The 20,715-nt window shown below is 33.1% G+C and overlaps 1 protein-coding gene across 1 annotated transcript; it reads right to left on the reverse strand.

The window, feature by feature from the left end:
• Positions 1-639: 639 nt before the first annotated feature.
• Positions 640-18,735, reverse strand: LOC114081395 (spermatogenesis-associated protein 22). The gene is made up of 8 exons (XM_027922920.2): positions 18,693-18,735; positions 16,854-16,982; positions 13,643-13,703; positions 13,426-13,521; positions 9,781-10,126; positions 6,810-6,936; positions 3,630-3,727; positions 640-831 (listed from the first exon to the last, which is right to left on the reverse strand). Exons 1-8 carry the CDS (start codon positions 18,733-18,735, stop codon positions 640-642), a joined length of 1,092 nt encoding a protein of 363 aa, XP_027778721.2.
• Between the last annotated feature and the right edge of the window lie 1,980 nt (positions 18,736-20,715).

Below are 20,715 nucleotides of genomic sequence, written 5' to 3' on the forward strand. Positions count from 1 at the left end.
AAGAAAGGAAAGTGATATAAGATACAGAATAGAAGGAATAGAATGAAATGAAATAAATTGATACCAAGGAAAAGGAACACAGGATGTGTTTCTTGGTATCTCTGTTGAACTGTGATTGCAGCTATGTAAGGTTAGTTGCCTCCAGAGAAATAATTTTATAGTTTAAAACTATATTAAGCAAGCATCTTTTAAGTCCTTGATTTAACTTTTTCCTCATATTTTATACACCAGAAGAATAAAATGCTGTTCTTGAAATTTAAAAAATGAAGTAATTAAATGAACCACATAAACCAGCAGTTCCAGAACAATGTTTAATAATAGTACTTAAGAAGAATGGTACTGATAGTCACAATGCCTTCAATGATCCCCCTTCAGTGAGACACTGGCTTTTGGGCTGCCTCAGATATATTATTATCCCATGTTGAGAAAGTATCCATCTATTTTTATTATAGTGGGCATTTTTATCTAAAATTGTCACTGAATTTTAGTAAATACATCCCATCTTTCAAAAACTATTTCCACATTTTTAAAAGGATTTAAACATTTTAATTCAAGAAGTAAAACACAGAAACACAGTAGCTCCATAACTATACAAACAATAAATTAAACAATATCAGAAAATGCTTTAATTTATACTATCTAAATTTCATTCATTACTTTAGTATAATAACTCATCTCAGCATCTACAATTTTAACAAATGTCTGGAAAGTTTTTTGTTCAGAAACTGATGCTGGTCTGACAGAAACACATTTGAAAATGTTCTTTTTCTGGTCATAGTTTCCAATACACCTATGAACTCGGCCTCTAATCAGTCTTGGAAGTTCACGATCCTGTTTTTCAAAACATAAATATTTTTTAAAACTTGTTACTTCATCTAAATTTTAATTTTTTAACAAATAATGTAACAACTAGAAATAATCACCCCAAATATTATACTTTCCTCACCTGAGTCAGGGCCCCACTGCTGACAAAGTCTATGACAATTAGTCATATATGGATGCCCTGTCACAGAGTAAAGACATGAACTTGGATAGGGCTTCTTACAAGATAGAGCAAGATGCTGCTTATTAAATAACTTAATAATTCTTAATGTAATGGCACATAAATTATCCATTCTTCTGTCAGACTGTCAAGAGTTCCACTTTCAGTACATGGCAGAAAAGGTGGTTCATATCAACTAACTACCAGCTGAGAAGTAGAATAGCTGTACTAAAAAAAATGTTTAAAATCCCCTGCATAGGCATCAGACATATCAAAGCAGTGAGGAGTTATGTAAACCTCATCTGGACAGCATGAAAGTTCAAGATGAAGCCTGATTTGGGGATGCATTCTCCCTTAAGATATCTGCCATTACAGAAAGGTAATTTAGAATCTAAGAAGTGAGCAGAGATTTTTAACAGTCTTAGAGCTGGGAAAACAAAAAATGGAGTCTGATGATCCCAAGAAAAGAGATTCTAGCAATCACTCCCACCCCACCCCAGGTTTAGGGTTGGAACCAAAACAAAGCTACACATTTAAGGGAACTAGTGAATCAGAATAAAAGACCAGAAATCTCCAAACCCCCTCAATCATGAATAAAACTAAACATTCAGAAACTTCTTTCACTAAAAGGTTATGACTTAAAACAGAGGAAAAGACTTGATGATTTTTAAAATGGACTACAATAAAATGAAGAATTTCCCTCCATTAAAGCCGCCATTAAAAGTGAAAAAGCAAACCATGGAGTATGAGAAAAATATTTGAAGTAAATATTAACAAAAAGTTTGTGCCTAGAACAGCTTTTCAAAAAAATCCCATAAATCAATAAGAAAAAGACCAGTAATTCAATTGGAAAAAAGGAAGAGACCTAACAGACTTTACAAAAGCAGTTATCTAAATGGCCAATAAACATATGAAATCGTGCTCAGCAACACTGGTCACCAGGCAGAGAAATGAAGGAACATTTAACTTGCTCAGAAAGGCTACAATAAAAAAGACAATACTAAGTGTTGATAAGAATGCAGAGAGGGGTTGGGGATATAGCTCAGTTGGTATAGTGTTGCCTTGTTCAATCCCCAGCACCACACAAAAAAAAACAGAATGCAGAGAAACCGTGACTCTCCTACACTCCTTGTTGGTGTATGAACTGATACAATCCTTGGAAAATCCTTTGGCAATAACCACTATATTAGCTCTATAACGTGGCAATTTTACTTCTACAGATACACCAAACAGAAATGCATGCATATGCACAAGAAATATATACAAAAAAGTTCATATTCATTATGCTTATTATTCATAACGGCAAAAAAACTCTTTAACTAGCCCAAATGTCCATCAACAATAAAATAAAATTCCAAATTGTGGAATATTTGCATAACCAAATACGTAGCAACATAAATGAATGAACTATAGCTGCATGCAATAACATAGATGAATCCTACAAACATTGTGTTGAGTGATAACAACCACACATTTTTCAAAAGATATACCATATGATACAATTTATGGGAAGAAGTTCAATAGGGCTTCAGAGATGACAACAACATTTTACTTCTTAACTTGGGAAGTGTTCACTTTGATGCTTCATATCACTATACAGTTAGAAATAGTGTACTTTTCTGTATATGTTATAGTTCAATAACAGGGTTTTAAAAAATACTTACACTGGAAAAAATAAACATCCAAGATATTAAAATAATTAACATAACAATTACTATTTCTTGATCACCTACTGTGTGTCAGGCACTGTGCATTTGTTTTATCGTTTCATCTCCACAACAACTTTTCAAAGCAGGAATTCATCTCCCCATTTGCAGATATTTAAAAACCTGAAGCTCAAATAGTTTGAGCAGCTTACTTATGTCATAAGGCTGGTAAATACTGAAGTATACTAAACATTGGAATCCAAGTGTGATTTCAGAATTGAGGCCAATTTCAGAATTAAAATCAATACCTTTCATAAAACATGTAGGTCTTAAAAGGTCTCCGGCCTCCTTTGGGATCTCTAGCCTTTGTTACCTAGCCTTTGCTTATATCCCAAGCCACTCCTGCTTTAACTTCAGAATCCCATACCTCCAACCCCTTCACTTTCTAATTTCTCATTGTAGTAATTATATATTATTTGCAGCTCCCTGAACAAGTCAGACTTTCTCTTAGCTTCATGTCTTGCCATATGTTGCCCCCTCACCTTAAAATGAATCTTCCCCACCTATTGCCCTACCAACACTTGGGCTTATTTGGCTCTTATGGGTTCTTAAATATCTAAGATAATACAGGTGATGATCTCTTTGAACATCCTTCTCTGATCTGGCCCACTCTTCTTATCTACATCTGTAGCACCCTTCTTATACCTCTATCATATAACATTATAACATTTATGTATTTGTCTTTCTATTTGAAATTAGAAATTCTTTAAGAGAAGGAGCCATTTATCACTGTATTTCACATTATATCTTTTGCACCCAATGCAGTGCTTGACACATAGGAAGCTCTCCAGATTAAGTAAATAACTTTAATATCTGAACTACAAGCAAACAAAATGTTTCAAGTACTAAACAAATTGAATTTATAATACACTGAAATCACAGCCTGCATTTTTTGTTTTGTTGGCATGGTCTTTGCAAAGAATGCTTTAAAAAATACTCACGATTTCATAAAATACACAAGGCAGAGTATTTTTCCCATCTCTCATAAGAAAATTCTTTGAATAATATGGGCCAGGTGTAACAGCCGAATCGAGTACAGCTAAACCACATTGAAATAAGGGGGAAAATCAACATTAGAAATGCAAATAAATAAAATAAAATGTAACAAAAAGTTATGTTTAAATAACTCCCACATCAACCTCTTAAAGTTCTATTTATAGTAATAAAGAAGACTTTTTAAAAGGAATGATATTTCTGAAACAATTTTATGGAAAAGAAAATATTTGAGCCCTTTCTTATTTAGAAACAGATTATATATCAAGTTCGTACAATTGGCAATGGTGGGCCATCTGAAACTTTTTCCATAGACCGTGTTCTCTATAGTGGTTAAATCCCCAGACCAGTCTACTGTATTATAATAATAAGTACATTATTATAATAAGCATGACAGCTTAATGTAAAAACACTGAATTATAATCAGAAGTCATGCATTCCAGTCCCAGTTCTTCAACTTACTAATATTTTGTAACTTCAAGAAATTGGTTTTTAAATTTATTTTTAATGTATTATTTAGGGTATATAACAAGATACATACATATACGATACTGAAAATGTGAAATAATTAGTACAGATAAGCAAATTAACATATCCATCACCTTCCATAGTTACCTTTTTTCATGTGGAAAGAGCACCTAAGATCTATTCTCTTCAATTTTTCAACATACAATATATTAACTATAGTCCTCCATGAATACATTAATTAGATCTCTAAGTTTACCCTACAACACTGAAAATCTGTACCCTTTTACCTATATCTCCCCATTTCTTTCCCCTTGAGCAAACTGTTCAACCTCTTTACAAAGCTATTTCTTTACCTGTAAAATACAAATACTAATCCATGCTTATCTTCAGAAATTTTTATCAAATTACATTGTTTATTCCTTCAGTAAACATCTACTAAGTACTAGTAGTAGGCATTTGATATTTTGAGGTTCACTTACATTTATCCTAATAAGATCCAGATTTTCCTTTAGGAAACCTCTATTGGAAACCACATCTATTCTGTTTTTAGATGTGGGTGAGCTTTGTTCTCACCCACAGATCCAGGGGTGACCTGTGACTTAAGCCAAAGCATATTCCATTCCCCAGATACACAGATCAGGGTTTCAGTGATGGGTATGCTACCATTCAGAAATAATGATACCCAAAAGTCCATTAGTTTATTTCTGGGAAAGAGCAACCAAAAGAAATTCATCTAAAAATGTGACAATGTGGTGTAAATCTAAAACAGGTCAGGCAAGGTCGTGTTCCTTTTGAAAGCTTCTAGACACTGCATTCTTTGAATTATGACTCTTTCCTCTAACTCAAAGCTGGCAGGATAATATATTCCAATCTTTCCCTGACTCTGACCTTCCTGCTTCCCTTGTAACTATGTCAGGCCCACCAAGATTTCCAAGATAATCTTCTCACTTTGAGATCCTTAATTTAACCATATCATCCAAGTCCCTCAACCACATAAGGTAATATTCGTAGGCTTTGGGAATTCGGACACAGACATCTGAGGTGCCAACAGTCTGTCTACCATAGATATTATTAAATCTGCAATTGTCATTACTATTATGAAAACTGCAATTCTTTGAATATACTTCAGGGAGCAGCAGAAATAAGACTTTTATTTCAGAGGGAAAGAACTACCCAAGATAGAAGTTAAAACAATGAAGAAACACCATATCTAAATCTCAAAAAGTATACTGGCTGAAAATGCAAGCTTTGTATTTCTATAATACATAAACCAAAAATATAAGCTTATGGAATCAAATGTATACTATAAAATGATAAAAATCATGGGCATAAAAGATACTACAGTAGCTCTCTCTAGACAGGCAAATATACAGGAGCATCAAATATACCTATGACATGGTCATATGGATATTTATTATATTCTCTGTACATTTCCATATGTTTGGATTATTTTGTAATTTAAATAAATACTATTATTAAATTTAAATAATGGAAATAAATATGTTTTGAATCTCAAATCTTACTTGTTTATCTCTTCATTCTAGGTAAGATCAAGTTCCAGAAACATTCTACAAAACTCACCTACTTTTAAATGCTAATTTAGAAAACAGATTAGTTATAGGGTGGTTATTCTTATCAGTATTCTTAATGTTCTTTCAGAGTATTTCAAATATGATTTAATTTATATTTGGATGAGCTTTGCTCCAAATGCTAGATTTAAAATAAGGAGATTCAGATTCTAGATTCTTTTTTTAAAATTTGTTTTTATTCTAATTTGTTATATATGATAGCAGAAGCATTACAATTCATATTACACATATACAACACAATTTCTCATATCTCTAGTTGTAAATAAAGTATATTCACACCATTTGTGTCTTCATACATGTATTTAGGATAATGATATCCATCTCATTCCACCATCTTTTTTACTCCCATGACCCCTCCCTTACCCTTCCACCTCTTTGCCCTATCTAGGGTTCGTCAAATCCTCCCATGCCCCCCCAACCCCACTATGAATCAGCCTCCTTATATCAGATAAAACATTCAGCATTTGGTTTTTTGGATTGGCTAACTTCACTTAGCATTATTTTCTCCAAGGCCATCCATTTATCTGCAAATGCCATGATTTTATTCTCTTTTGTTGCTCAGTAATGTTCCATTGTGTGTGTGTGTGTGTGTGTGTGTGTGTGTGTGTGTATATATATATATCACATTTTCTTTATATACTCATCTACTGAGGGGCATCTAGGTTGGTTCCACAGTTTAGCTATTGTGAATTGTGCTGCTATAAACACTGATGTGGCTGTGCTCCATTAGTATGCTGTTTTTGATTCTAGACTAATTTCTGCTGCTAACTAGCTTCATAATTTTAATCAAGTCTATTTTAATTATTTGCCCAATTTCCTCATATAACTCAAGAGGATAGATTACATGCAAATGTCTTTTCAATTATAACACTATAAATCAGAAGAATACTGCCACAAATACTTAACTCATACAAATCAATGACACACCCAACCAAGAACTTAAAAAATTCTAATAAAACATATTTTCCTTTCACAAAATTTTTTTCTTCAAGATCCCTTAGATATTCCTATCAATATTAAAAACTTGTCCAGATAGTATGACCTGACATATTTTTAAAGTATTATACTTACCCAACACCTCAAAAAGAAGTACAGTTTTCTGTGCATGTTCACACCAATACTTCATGCTTTCAATAACTGCAGAAATAATTCTTAGAGAATTATTTTTTTCCTTAAACTGTAACCGACATGAGGCTTCCTTTTGAAAAATAAAAACATAACATTAGAAAAATCTTTCTATTTCTCTTCATATACTTTTACCTTCTATGTAAAGATTCTAGGTCTTTATAAGTAAATATGTAAAAAGAACTACTAAAAGTTTCAATACAATTACTTCCCCAAATTAAAACCATCATTAGTATATTATAGAAGGATAAACCAGGATGCACTCAGAGGCAATCAAGAAGAGAATCATTTATACAGCACTCATCCACTCATTCATTTGTTCATTCATTCAATAAGCATGATGTGCCACATCCTGTGATAGACCTGTGAGTAAAACACTTTCTCCAATGTGCTCCACACAAGGAGGTGAATCAGACACATTCACTGATTCACTTCAAAAGTGTTAACTGGGCACCTACCATGTGCCAAACATAGCTTTTAAGGAAGCAATAATGAACAAAACTAACAAGATATCAGCCTTCACATATTTTATAATCTAAAAGGGGATTCATACAATAAATAAATACATAACAGAACATTAAGAATTGATATATTCTATGTATTTTTAAAAAACAAGATAAAAGGACAAAGAGAGAGATTATTATTTTTAGTGGATGGTGAAGTGGGGCAGAGAGAATAGCAAGTGTAAAGACCCTAAGGTAGAAATGTGTTTAGCATTTTTACAGATCAAACTAAGAATACAATGTAAGATACTAATTTTTAAGGGTGGGGACAATTTTTTTTGAAAGGAGTTAGATTTATTTATATTCAACCATTGCAAGTGTCTGACAAAAGAATATAAAATGAATTTTAGTTGCTGTTAAAATTTTCATCATGTTGTGGAGGATGAAACTTGTTAAGTGGTTCAAACAAAGAAACTTACACTTAGGGAAAAATTATAATCACATATTAAGGATCTGTGTGATTAATTTTGTTTGGTTGACACCAAAGTCCAGTATATTTTCTGGGTATAGCCTTAAGTGTTACAAATCTATGTTTTAAATGTAATATGAGCTGTATAATTTTATTACGTTTTATTAGCTTATACTAGCCTAATAAAACCTGACAGTGGAACAAAAGACCCTCCTTAGAGTGATATTTTAATTGTCATAAAAATGTCCTATAGATTAACAGACCAGCTGAGCCCTCATAGTTTCTCAGGGACTAGAGAAATCATGAAAAAAGGCACTAGTTATTTCTGAGATAAAACACTGGCCACAATTCTCTCCATAATGTTCTTTTCATGTGAATTTGGCAAATACAAAGCCATGAATTACCCTAATTCCAATAAACTATCTTCCAAAAGCTTGCATATGGCTGCATCTCCTCCTGAGTTCTATCTCCTAGCAGACAGCACCTCTCTCCATGGACTGCTTCTTCCTGGACCTCATCTTCCCAGCTCAGGTGGGGTGGGGACAATTTTGTCAGGATGAGTTTTGTAAGAACACCTGATGGGACTCTTTTTAAAAAAATACAATTACTTTGCCCCTTTTCTTCCTCCTAACAACAATTCTAATAAAACTACAGTTGAAGATTAATGTCACTGTTACTAAGTTGACTATGTCATATCATTTATGTACAAGGAATCACAAAGTTGAGAATCACTATAAAACATGCTATATTGGTCTCATGCTATACTGGTTTCCAGAGAGTCTCTTTTCTTTCGAAAAGCAGAATTTACCCTGATGGCTTACTGAAAAGACTGTTTTTACAGATATATGGACTAAAACAAACTTAAGCACCCAAAGACTAACAATAGTATGAAATTATTACCACTCCCAGGCTGAAAGAACAAGGAAAGAAATAAAATTATCCAATCCATGAAAGCTAGACTCCTGAAAAGACTATGTCATGTAGGGACACAGCCACTTCCATCAGTACAACATTTAAGTAGGGAGAAAAATGGGAAAACACAACCTCTCCACCCACCCTTTGATGTCCTCCCAATGACTCCCATTGGGCGATCTTTAGCAAAAGCCAGCAGGTAAAAGAATCCCAGGATGAGGTACTATGTAGATGATTCAGCCTTCTAAGGTACAGAGAAGAAGAGATAAAGAATCCAATGGGCCAGGGGAGTGAGAAAGGGAAGAATAACCAGCACACATACTATATAGAAGACATTTATAAAAATAAGTAGAATACTGTGCATAAAGAGAATATGAAGCTGAGGTACAGATATAGAGAATACAAACCAAAGCAGGGATTAATTAGAATGCATGCCATGTTTGTTTGGAGAACTGTGCAGACTTTGGAATGACTAGCACATTGAAGAATTAGCGGAATGTGAAATACTGAGGTTGGTAAAGTAGAATAGGTCCAGATGATAAAACAAAAAATCAGCAAACAATGGCCTGTACTCCAAATCTAATCTTTGATGTTTCTTTACACTTATACTGGAACACTGACATGCCCATTCATTTAAATACTGTCTATGGCTGTGCCAGAGTTGAGTAACATCGTTGTGTAATTGCAACAGAGATAGTGTGGCCCATGAAGCCAAAAATACTTATTATTTGGCCCTTTACAGAAAAATGTTTCTGTTCTCTGTTGGGGAAAAAATATGTAAGAATGATAAACAGAGTTGGATAATTTCTGAAAGCAAAGAATAAATTGTTATGCTAATAATCAGTAAGCAGTGAAACACCGAATCCACTAGGAAACTCTGAAGCATTTATGAAAAAGAGCAGTTACCTGCTAAGAAAATATTTTACAAACTAATATTCATCCCACCAATGGAACTGGATATTTATGCTAATCAAGTAACATATACTAGGGGATCGATTTCAAATATTCTTACCTCTATAACTTTCTAAATAGCTATTTACTTCACATTTTAAAAATAAGTCATTCATTCATTCTTTAATATTTAAATGTTTACCTTCAGAGTGTTTTCTTCTGGAATATCATCCAACATTTTTTTCTTAAATTGATTTTGTTGAAAATTGGGCTTAAATGTCTGTAATGCACTGTTTTTATCTGGGCCTTTTATTGTGGAGCCAGAAACTTTTGATGAACACATTTGTCTGGGAACCTCAGTTTCTCTGTGATAAGATAAATTAGGAGTTTCAGATACCCTTAATTGTTTCTGTGGTATCTGAGTTCCCAAATTCACTGGAAAAGAATTTTTTCCATCATTTGTCACTAGTTTTATTGTTTCACATTGAGGTCTAAAGTCATTTTTATCCCAAGTTTTCAAGCTGGTATTTTTGTTGTCATCTCTGTAGATATAATAGGAAAAAAGAAAAAGAAGGGAAAAAGGAAAAACATTTATTTCTTTATACTTTTTTAAAAGACAATCATAAAAATTTTATTTATATGGCAATTCCTAGTTTACAAACTACTTTGTAACTAACTAGTTTGAAATTCCAAACACATCATTGCGACAACTCTACAATAAATTACCTCTCTTTCCCGATGAGGACAAAGAGTCTTAGTGAGGAAATAGTGTACCCAAAGTCATATATCAAGTTACTAACAAGTTTAGAACCAAGAGAAACCTACACCATATATTTTTAAACTATGCCAGCCTTTAAGTGACAGTGGTTGTCTCCAAGTGGAAAGATTTTGCTTATTAATTCTTTATACATTTATTTTTAAATTACTACAAAGTAAATTTTTAAAGTTAAGCCATGGTTTATCAATGATTTTAAATCACAAGCAAAATGAATATACACAGGGTAGATAGCTCTAATTAGATATTTTGTGCTTTTACTGTGTATCTAAAAAGCCATACTAATCAATCTGTTATAGTATTTACTAACTACATTAATCTAAATGGAGTTGTAGCAGTTGATCAGAACATGTTGTTAATGAGGCTAAAATCAGAAGGGTGTTTTCTAAACATTAAAGTTCCAAAGGAAAAAGCTAGTGCAAGTCACAAGTTCTTAATTCTGAATAATTTTCCTGGAAATATCATCAGTATTATTACAAGAAGACAATCAATACAACCCATCTCTTGTTTAATAATCCAAAAGAAGGTCTAGATTTTCTAGTAATATAAAAAAATCTAGGTTTTCTAGAACCCGAAGCTTGAATAATTTGGAAAGTACAGTTAAATAAATTAAGTGCAAAATTAAATATGAACAAGATGGAATAAAAAAATCACAATTAAAAAATTTAAGTTATACCATAAACATTATAATATCCAAGAAAAATATGACTAGGATTATTATTTATTAACTGCCTGACACTCAAGACTTTTTTCCAACAATGATCCCCTCCTTTTCCTATGACAACAATTTTGTTACTTTATTTCAGTAGAGAGTACAGAAATACAATTTTGTCTTTCCTCTCTCATGGCTATTCAAATTATTTTTATTATTTATAGTCTAGAAAGATTTCTTTTAGCTTCACAACTATTTAATAGTACATCTAACATTAGCAACATTTTTACTCATTAAGATATTACTAGCCTGGGAACTATCCCTGAGAGAACTACAGTCCTTTCACCTTTGCAGTGGGCCCACACAGAGATGGTGTCTCAGAAGTCAATCCAACTCAGCCATGTCCTCAACACCCCAACCAGACCATAAAGTCCAAGTTGCAGGGGCTTCTAAGCAGGGAAGTAGCAGCATCTCCCCTGAATCATTCTTGTTGAAGAAAATATAGGTCCAGATAGTCAACAAAATCCCCAACAGCAAGCTGTTGCTGAGTCCATATGGATGTAAAAGTAGGACTGGCCACCCACTACCCAGGGCCTGTAGCCCCAGATGTATCATCAGAATATAGTGGATGACCCTAATGGGATATACTTTGTGGCATATTATACATGCACATAACATAATTTAATTCCCCAGTATCTCTATTTTCCTCCCTCCTCCCTCCCCCTGATCCCCTTTCTCTACTCTACTGATCTCCTTTTTAATTTCATGAGCTCCTTCTACCTTTTGTTTTTCTTTTCCTTTTTTCTCTCTAGTTTACACATGAGAGAAAACATGACCCTTTGACTTTCTGAGCATGATTTATTTTGATTAACATAATGCTCCCAAGTTCCATCCATTTCCTGTAAATGATATAATTTCATTCTTCTTTATGGCTGAGTAAAACTCCAGTGTGTACAAATCCCACATTTTCTTTTTCCATTCTTCTGGTGACAGATACCTAAGCTAGTTCCCATAACTTGGCTATTGTGAATTACACTGCTATGAACATGTGTATGCATGTATCACTACAGTATGCTGACTCTAGTTTTTTCGATAAATACTGAGGAAAGGTAGAGTTGGGTAACATGGTAGTTTCTTTTTTTAATATTTATTTTTTGTTGTAGTTGTACACAATACCTTTATTTTATTTATTTATTTTTTATATGGTGCTGAGGATCAAACCCAGGGCCCCACACTTGCCAGGCGAGTGCTCTACCGCTGAGCCAAAACCCCAGTCCATATAATAGTTTCATTCCCAGTCTTTCGAGGAAACTCCATACTGATTTCCATGGTGATTGTACTAATTTACAATCCCACCAACAGAGTTCCTTTTTCACCATATCCTTGCCAACATTTATTATTATTTGTGTTTTTGATGATTGCTATTCTAAATAAACCTCCTACACTTTGAATAACCTACTGAACTATACTCAATCACTCACAATTCAGAGTAGCCAGAAAATAAAAGCTCCTTAAACTACCATAAAACATCATGAAAAATCAACCAAAAATTCATGTGTATTATTTTAACATTTTCTAAAATTTATACTGTAAATTTTATAATACATACTGTTCTAACATTCTCTAAGAGAATATGTGTAACATATTTAAAAATTATGAAAATTCTGCAAATTGCTGGACATAATTATTGGAGAAGTGAGACTAGAAATCTTAGAGAAGTTAGAACTTAGGTTCAAAGCCAAAATCATTAAAGAGAATGGAAGCTACTGGAGTAGAGAAGCACACTGATACAAAATAAAAGACAACATGCTAGTTTTAAGAGAAAGAAACTAAAATTCTCTTCTCCCTTCACCAAATGCCTGTAAATGTGGAAACATCTGGTTCACAAGTATTTATTAAGCTTAGGTTACATTACCAGCAATTGCCAAGGAACTGAAAGATCTCAACAGGTTATATATTACAAGAAATACTAGAGTTCTTCAAGTTGAAACAGAAAGATGCTAAAAAGCAATATGAGATTACATATATGAAACTCACTGGCAAAGGTAAATATGTATAGAAAAACAGAGAACAGTCAGCCGTCTGTACTCATAGATCTCCACATCTACAGATTCAACCAACCACAGCTCAAAAATATTTGGAAAAAATAACATCTGTACTAAATAAATACAGACTTTTTCCTTGTCATTATTTCTTAAACAATATAGTATGACAACTATTTACACAGAATTAATATTATATTAGTTTTGTATATAATCTAGAGATGATTTAAAAGTACAATGAGAATGTCCATAGTTACTAACATAGAAATCTCCTAAATGCAATTCTATCTAAAAAATTAGGAAAAGTAAAAGGAGGGGGGAAAGAGGAGGAGAGAGAAAAGACAAAAAGAATAGAAGACAAATTTTAAGTAGACTCACCTCCAACCACTTTGGCTTCTTGCAGTATTTGACTGAATTGATTTAGGAATAGAATCTTGACTTCTCAGGGGATGAGAAACTGAAGGTGGTATTTGGCTTTCAAGGAAATATGTCTTGTTAAATGTAAATAATTTGTTTTCAAATCAATAAATGTAAAACACACACAGAAAAATGGCATCAGACACACATTTATTAGCTTTTATTTTTCTCCACATACCTTGTGTTCATTGTTTTTGTTAAAGGAGCCCACTCTCGATTCATAGCCTCCCAGGCCCAATCTCAATAAGAACACAAACAAAAGTAAAATAGGTAACATTGTTCAAAATAACTAATTCATATTTATTATTTAACTTGGGAAATGTAAAAACTTTAAGAGAAAGGAATCCTTTTCAATAGCACTTTATTGTTGAATTTGCCAATAGCCTTCCTTATTGATTTTCATAGATATCTTTCCTCCCCCTTGTACTGTAAGCAAAAATAATAAATTCTAATATAGAATCTTATACTTTGTAGCATAAAAATTCTAATATTGTTTCTTATACTCTATAACATAAATGCAGTCTATCCCAATTTTTTATTCCACCCCACAGCAAGAAATACATCATCATAATCCATAACAGACACATACATAATGTGTGTTAAGAGAGATGAACAGAGGCAAACAAAAAGAGGATAAGAGAACATAACAAAATTTCGCCATCAAATATTATCCTTATTATGTATGTCACACACTGATCTTTTCTAGTATACTCTAGTCTCTTCTATTTCTTTTTTTTTACAGATTGGTTATATCTCAGCCCAACTCTTGAGTCAAGACAAAAATTTGGAAAACACTGATGTAGTACTTTTCCTTATCCAGTGTAAGATCTTTCTATGACAAATAGTAATCTCAGTCAGAGCTTGAAGAGTTCAGAATTGAGTAAAATGAACATTTCCTTATGAAGTAGTTCATACTTATTAGTTTTCAAGGTCAACATTCATGCTACTTAGAAAAAAATTTAAGTGGTGATGAACTTTTTTTATTTTTTCCATATTTTTATTGGTACATTATAGTTGTACATAATGGTGGGGTTTGTTGTTACATATTCATAAATACATACAATGTAACAACATAATTTGGCTACTATCAATCCCCAATACTTCCCCTTTCCCACTCTTCCTCCTCCTCCATGGTCCCTTTCCTCTTCTCTACTGATTTCCCTTTAATTTTCATGAGATTCCACCCCCACTACATACACATATTCCACACATTATTTTCCTTTTTTCTCTCTAGCTTCCACATGAGAAAAGACAGATGACCCTTGACATACTGAATTGGGTTGGATTTATTTGGCTTAACATAATGTTCTGAAGTTCCATCCATTTCCCTACAAATGGCATAACTTCATTTTTATTTTATGGCTGCATAAAACTTCATTGCATGCATATATACATGCATATATATAAATATATAAATATATATATATAAATATATATATAAATATATAAATATATAAATATATATATATATATATATATATATATATATATATATATATATTACATTTTCTTAATCCATTCATCCACTGATGAACACCTAGGTGGGTTCCATAATTTGACTATTGTGAATTGTGCTGCTATAAACATGATTATACATGTCTCACTACAGTATGGTAACTGTAATTCTTAAGGAAAAATACTAAGAAATGGTGGTTCCATTCCTAGTCTTTAGAGGAATAGTAGAAATTTTTTTGAATGATAGAGGATTGACTAGATAAATGCTGACTTTTGTCTACCCATGTGAATTTCTAATTTTCTATACATAAAAATGGGAATAATAGAAACTTTATACCTCGAATTCCTCTAACATGAAAGAAAAAATCATTTTAGAGCTACATTAAGGTCTATGGGAAAATAATAAATTAACAATACAATTATACATATAATACAATATATTATATATAACATATAATACATATATACACATTGTACATAGTATAATGCTAGTAATATAATATGTATTTTATACATAATATTAGTATATATAATATATATTCTGTACAATATATATTATATATTATTTATGATATATTGTATTATATATAGTATTATATATACTTGTATATATAACACATATACTTATGTATATAACATATATACTTGTATGTTACATATACAAGTATATAGTATATATATATTATATATGCAGTACAAGTATATATATATATGTATATATACTCACACAAGTATATAAAGATCTTTAAAAATTCTAGTTCCATAATATTCTATTAATAATTTTTAGTATCTATCAAGTTTAAATGTATACAGCCATCTTGCACCAAATATACCTTAAAATGTCTGCCTTTCCAAGCCTTCATCCAGAGGGAAGTACAAAGTTAGCAAACATATCTCCCAGCACTCACCACCACAGCTAACTGGTTTAGAAGCTAAGCCAGGATTTTGGTAGTCTTGCTTAAATGATAAAATGAACCAAAGCCTCCCTTCCCTGCCTCCAGGACTTAATTAAGAGATACAGAAGACAGTCAATCAATTACCTCTAAAAGCTAGAACTAAAAGATTATGTAAACTCCTAACAATGGCAACTTAGTTCATGGTTCATGTGCTAGTTGAAGCTATAAGAAAACAAACTGGATAGGAGTGCCTTAGTCCATTTAGGTTGCTAAAACAAAATACCTGTACTGGGTATTTTAGAAATAATAGAAGCTTACTTTTGAACAGTTATGGAGGTTGGGACATCCCATATCAAACACCAATAGATTAGGTATCTGACAGATGGCACCTCTTACATGATAGAAGAAGTAAAAAGCTCCTTCAGAAACATGCACAGTGTGTGTCCCGAATCCCATGCATGAGGGCAAAACCTTCATGACTTAATCACTTTCTACAGACCCCCATCCTTTAATACTACTATCACATTGTTGATTAAGTTTCAATATATGAATTTTCACACCATAGCAGAAAGTAAAGAACCAGCAATTAAGAAAGGCAAAAACAAAAGAAATCAGAACCAAGCATCAAAAATTCCTGGGCTTCTACCCTTCCTAAAATCTAATTTTTTCCCACATTTTTTCCTGTGTTCCATGCATACTTATCCCTGTTCCTGAGGCAACTTGAGTTTCTCCATTCTTTATTACCAAATGTACAGATCACAAAAATCTATATCTGTTTGAAAAAGGAAAAAAATGTTGCAATGTAGTTTACTACTTCATTAAAACAAATCTAAGATACTCCATTTAAATGCTAAGCAACCCTTGTAGAGAGACACTCACACTCCTGTATCAGAATGATAAAGAAAAGCCAAGATATTTCTGTATTTGGATAGTAAAAGAAGAAAAAAATCTTTCTACTCTCATTATAAAGAAAACGTGCAATTTTCTACAATCCCAGTTCTTGTTTCCTGAAATATTTCACCTTACTCCTTTTCTTACCTGTTGGTATTGGAGGGAAATCATAACTGTCAGAAGCAGTACTGATACCTGGATCATTTTTAAGTGGATTAGATGTTAATGGCTGTCTATTCCTCTTCTTTTGATTGAACAATGGTACAGGCAAACAGCCTACATTGAATATACCAATAAATTAGTACATAACAGAAAATAAATTACTACATAATCAGATCTACTTATAGAATACTTATAATGCACAATTTTAATGTCTACTTCCATATGTTAATATACTTAATATAGGCATATTTCTATGCCCTTGAATTGGTTTTTACATTCTTTTTAAAATCCTAAATAGCTTCATTTATCTCTCTAAAAAGTACCTTTTTGTACTATCTTAACATTGCTTTAACTCCTCCTGTTTGGAAATTATTCCCATTTCTTCTCTCATTCCACTTTCTGTTTTCCTTATTTCTCTCATGTGCTTACCTATTACCCTATCAACTGTAGAAAATCCATGGTGTACAACAGAGGTCACTGAACCATGTTTTTCAAAACCCCAATCACTCTTTGGATAATACCAGCACATCTTTTAGGGTATGGTTCTCAAGTTTAGTTTGACTTAGATTTAAACTAGAATTCTGCTTAACCTCAAGTACTAAGACCATAAACCCTTTCTTATAAAATTTTATTTCAACATATTTGGTCTGGAACCCAAAGTCTGCACCCCCAGTGTCTGTAATGATATTTTTATATGTAATTTTGAGAATGCCTTAGAGAGAGACACTATCAAATCCAAACAAAAAAGAAAAAAAAACTAACTCTACTTACTAAGGTAGCAGAAATAGGATCTCAAGTCAGGCCACAAGTCACAATATATAGATTTTAAATCTTATAAGGAAACTCAGAGGAAAAGAAGTCCAAAAAGTTTGCCTATCACTTCCAAGAAAGTATCTGGAAGAACCCAGATAGGACCCAAGCTTCCTAAATCTTAGTTCAGATCTCTGGCCACTAGACCATCATCTAGCTATCTGCGATCACTACACTACAGAATACTGACTCTAAAACTTTCTAATGGAATACTAAATTATGTGAGCTCTTCAGTGAGACTACCTAGGTAATAATTATATATTTGGATTACAACTTCAAAGTATAAACATGGGCAATTTCCTTCAACTCTTTGTGCCAATATGACACAAGCTGAGATGGAGAATAACATAATGATTAAGATATGAGCCCTAGAGTCACATTCTTAGGTTTACATCCTGGTTCTACCATTTAATAGATTTCTTGTTTAACCATTTTGTGTCTTGGTTTCTTATAGGAAAAACAGGGACAATAATAATAATCTATTTTTAAAGGGTTGGTGGAGGAATTAAATAAATTAATATGAATAATTAAATGTCTAAAAATGTTCACCATAAATAATAGTTATTATTATCTTCATTGTGCATCATATTGATTCTTTGACCTGGTTCTCACCATTTTTGTCCTGTCCTTATATTACCTAATAAGTTAGGAAAATAGAAATAATAGCTCTTAGAAAACATATGTATTTCTGGAAATATTTTTAACAAGTCAGTCACAAATATAACTAAAAATAGATCTATATAGTTGTTTTTATCTTAAAAGCAAAGAACAACTCAAGCACATAGGATCTGCAGAAGAATCAGAGTGAATCTACGTTTTTATTTTACTCCCACCTCTGTCACTAAATACTTTTAGTTGAGTAAGTTTCACTTTACCTCTTTGGACCTAAAAAGAAGCAAGACTCAATGTTTCATCTTTCTTAAAGTTCCTTCCAAAATGTTTCACCTACAAACTACACAAGCTTTAAATGGCATATACAAAATAAAGAAGCTTCAAAAATGAAGTTTTCAATACCTGCTGTACTTCGAGTTGAATTTTCATTTAAGTTTCTCTTCATTTTTTTCTATATCAGTCTATAATCTTCTTTTGCATTCTACATTCACAAAATGAATGTTTGACCAAACCTTCAAAGAAAGAACACTGTAACTCATATTGTAACAAAAATAAATTCCCAGCATATTAATTATGAAAATTATCTTTGAAAGCTACATTGAAATCTGATAATGTAAACATTTTAGGGAGTCCTTTGCTTCTGAGTAAGTATTTACAACAAAACTTATGTTTCCAGCTCTGTTCAAAATAATTATGTGCATATTTTCATATTGTCTATACAATTTACTTCCTAATATGTGCATATTTTCATATTGTCTATACAATTTACTTCAGAATTAAGGACATACCATAATTCTGAATCAGATAAATGGTATAATGCATTGGCAAACTCACAGGTAGGAAATATAAAGTACAGAACTAGCCATAGGAGACCATAGTCTGTGTTGCACTTCATGACACTATGCTTTGGCTATTAGTTTGAGACTATCAAAGACTAAATCCTCACTTAATATTCAAATAAATAAATAAAGATAAATTTCCACTCAGTTTTTGCAATGTTAACAAACGAAGTAAAGGGTTTTTTTCCTGTAATTTTTTTTCTTTTGCAACGTATTTGCTTTTGTGATTTTTCCAAGTATAGCCTCCTAATATATTTCAATCAAATTCAATAACTACTTGCCCACTGCATGAGTGAAAAGCAAAGATACAAACTTAAAATTAAGATCATTTCGGCTCCAAATTCCCTACCCAATAATACATAGAGACATAAACACCAGTAAGGAATGATGCAAATCGGACTTAGGTAAATATTAACTTCCAAATATCATTGTAAAAATAAAACTTGGGAAACATGAGGTGAGGGACTGCCTCTGCTTTGTTTCTCTATCTTGACTTGAAACTAGATATAATAGACCCTTCTGAAAATACTCTGGGTTCTTCTATTCTAGGAACCAAAACAGAAGTCATGCCACTTTTTCTCAATACAAATTATATCCTAAACACAAAAGGGCGCCTACAAGGGCCATTACATCTTCAAGTGTCGCGATCAAAATAAACTGATTTTTAAAGTGAGAAATCCTCCCCTGGATCACACAATTCCTACTTCCAGTTGGACCTGAGTGGCTCAGTGAAGCGGCTGTGTGGTACACTTCCGTCCCCAAAGACCGTTGCCTCAGGTAGAAGCCAGAAGGGCAAGTTTGGGCCTCTCCTTGCCGGGAGAGGCAGCGAGGTTCCTGCCCCACCCAGGGGACCTGCAGCGGTTTATAACTAGAGCCAACGCAAGGGTTTCCCCTTCTTGACCGCCCCCACTACAATATTACACACAACTTGAACCCTCAAGTTTCCCCGCCTCGGTCAACCGTCGACGAAAGACCCCAGTCAGCGAGAGCCAACCTTCACGCCTCAGGAAAAAAAAAAAAGCACAGAAAGTCGGTTATGCGCAGGCGCAAGCGAAACCTACGCAGGCGCACTTGGCTGAGCAGGTGCGCGCGCCACAAGCGCATTGGTGCTGGGGCATCTGACGTTCCTGCCTCTGAGAACAGCGAGCGGGAAGGGCAATGTTGAAACGCTTCTCTCTGAGTTCTCACCCTGTAAGGGGGAATGGCCCTGCCTACCTATGTGGCCCTTTGCCCAGACAGGGAAGGAGGCTGTTGGGGTCACTGGAGAGGCAGAGACAGATGTTCAATCCAGTCATCTTCTGCCTCAGTTGCGTCTGAAAATTATGGCTCCCTCTTTCCTGCACCCCTGGTCATCTCATAGACTTATGGACCCAGGATTAGAATTAGGGGTCTAGAAATAAAACACAAATGGTTGATTGGTTTTCAACAGTGGTGCTAAAATAATTCATTATGGAAGTCACCTTTACAACAAATGGTATTGGTACAAGGTACCCATTTGCAAAAGCATGAAGCTGGACCCCTACTTCACACCATTTGCAAAAATCAACTCAAAATAAATGGAACAACTTAATGTATGCACTAAAACT

This window comes from Marmota flaviventris, chromosome 17, assembly GCF_047511675.1.
Source record: "Marmota flaviventris isolate mMarFla1 chromosome 17, mMarFla1.hap1, whole genome shotgun sequence".
Taxonomy (NCBI): domain Eukaryota; kingdom Metazoa; phylum Chordata; class Mammalia; order Rodentia; family Sciuridae; genus Marmota; species Marmota flaviventris.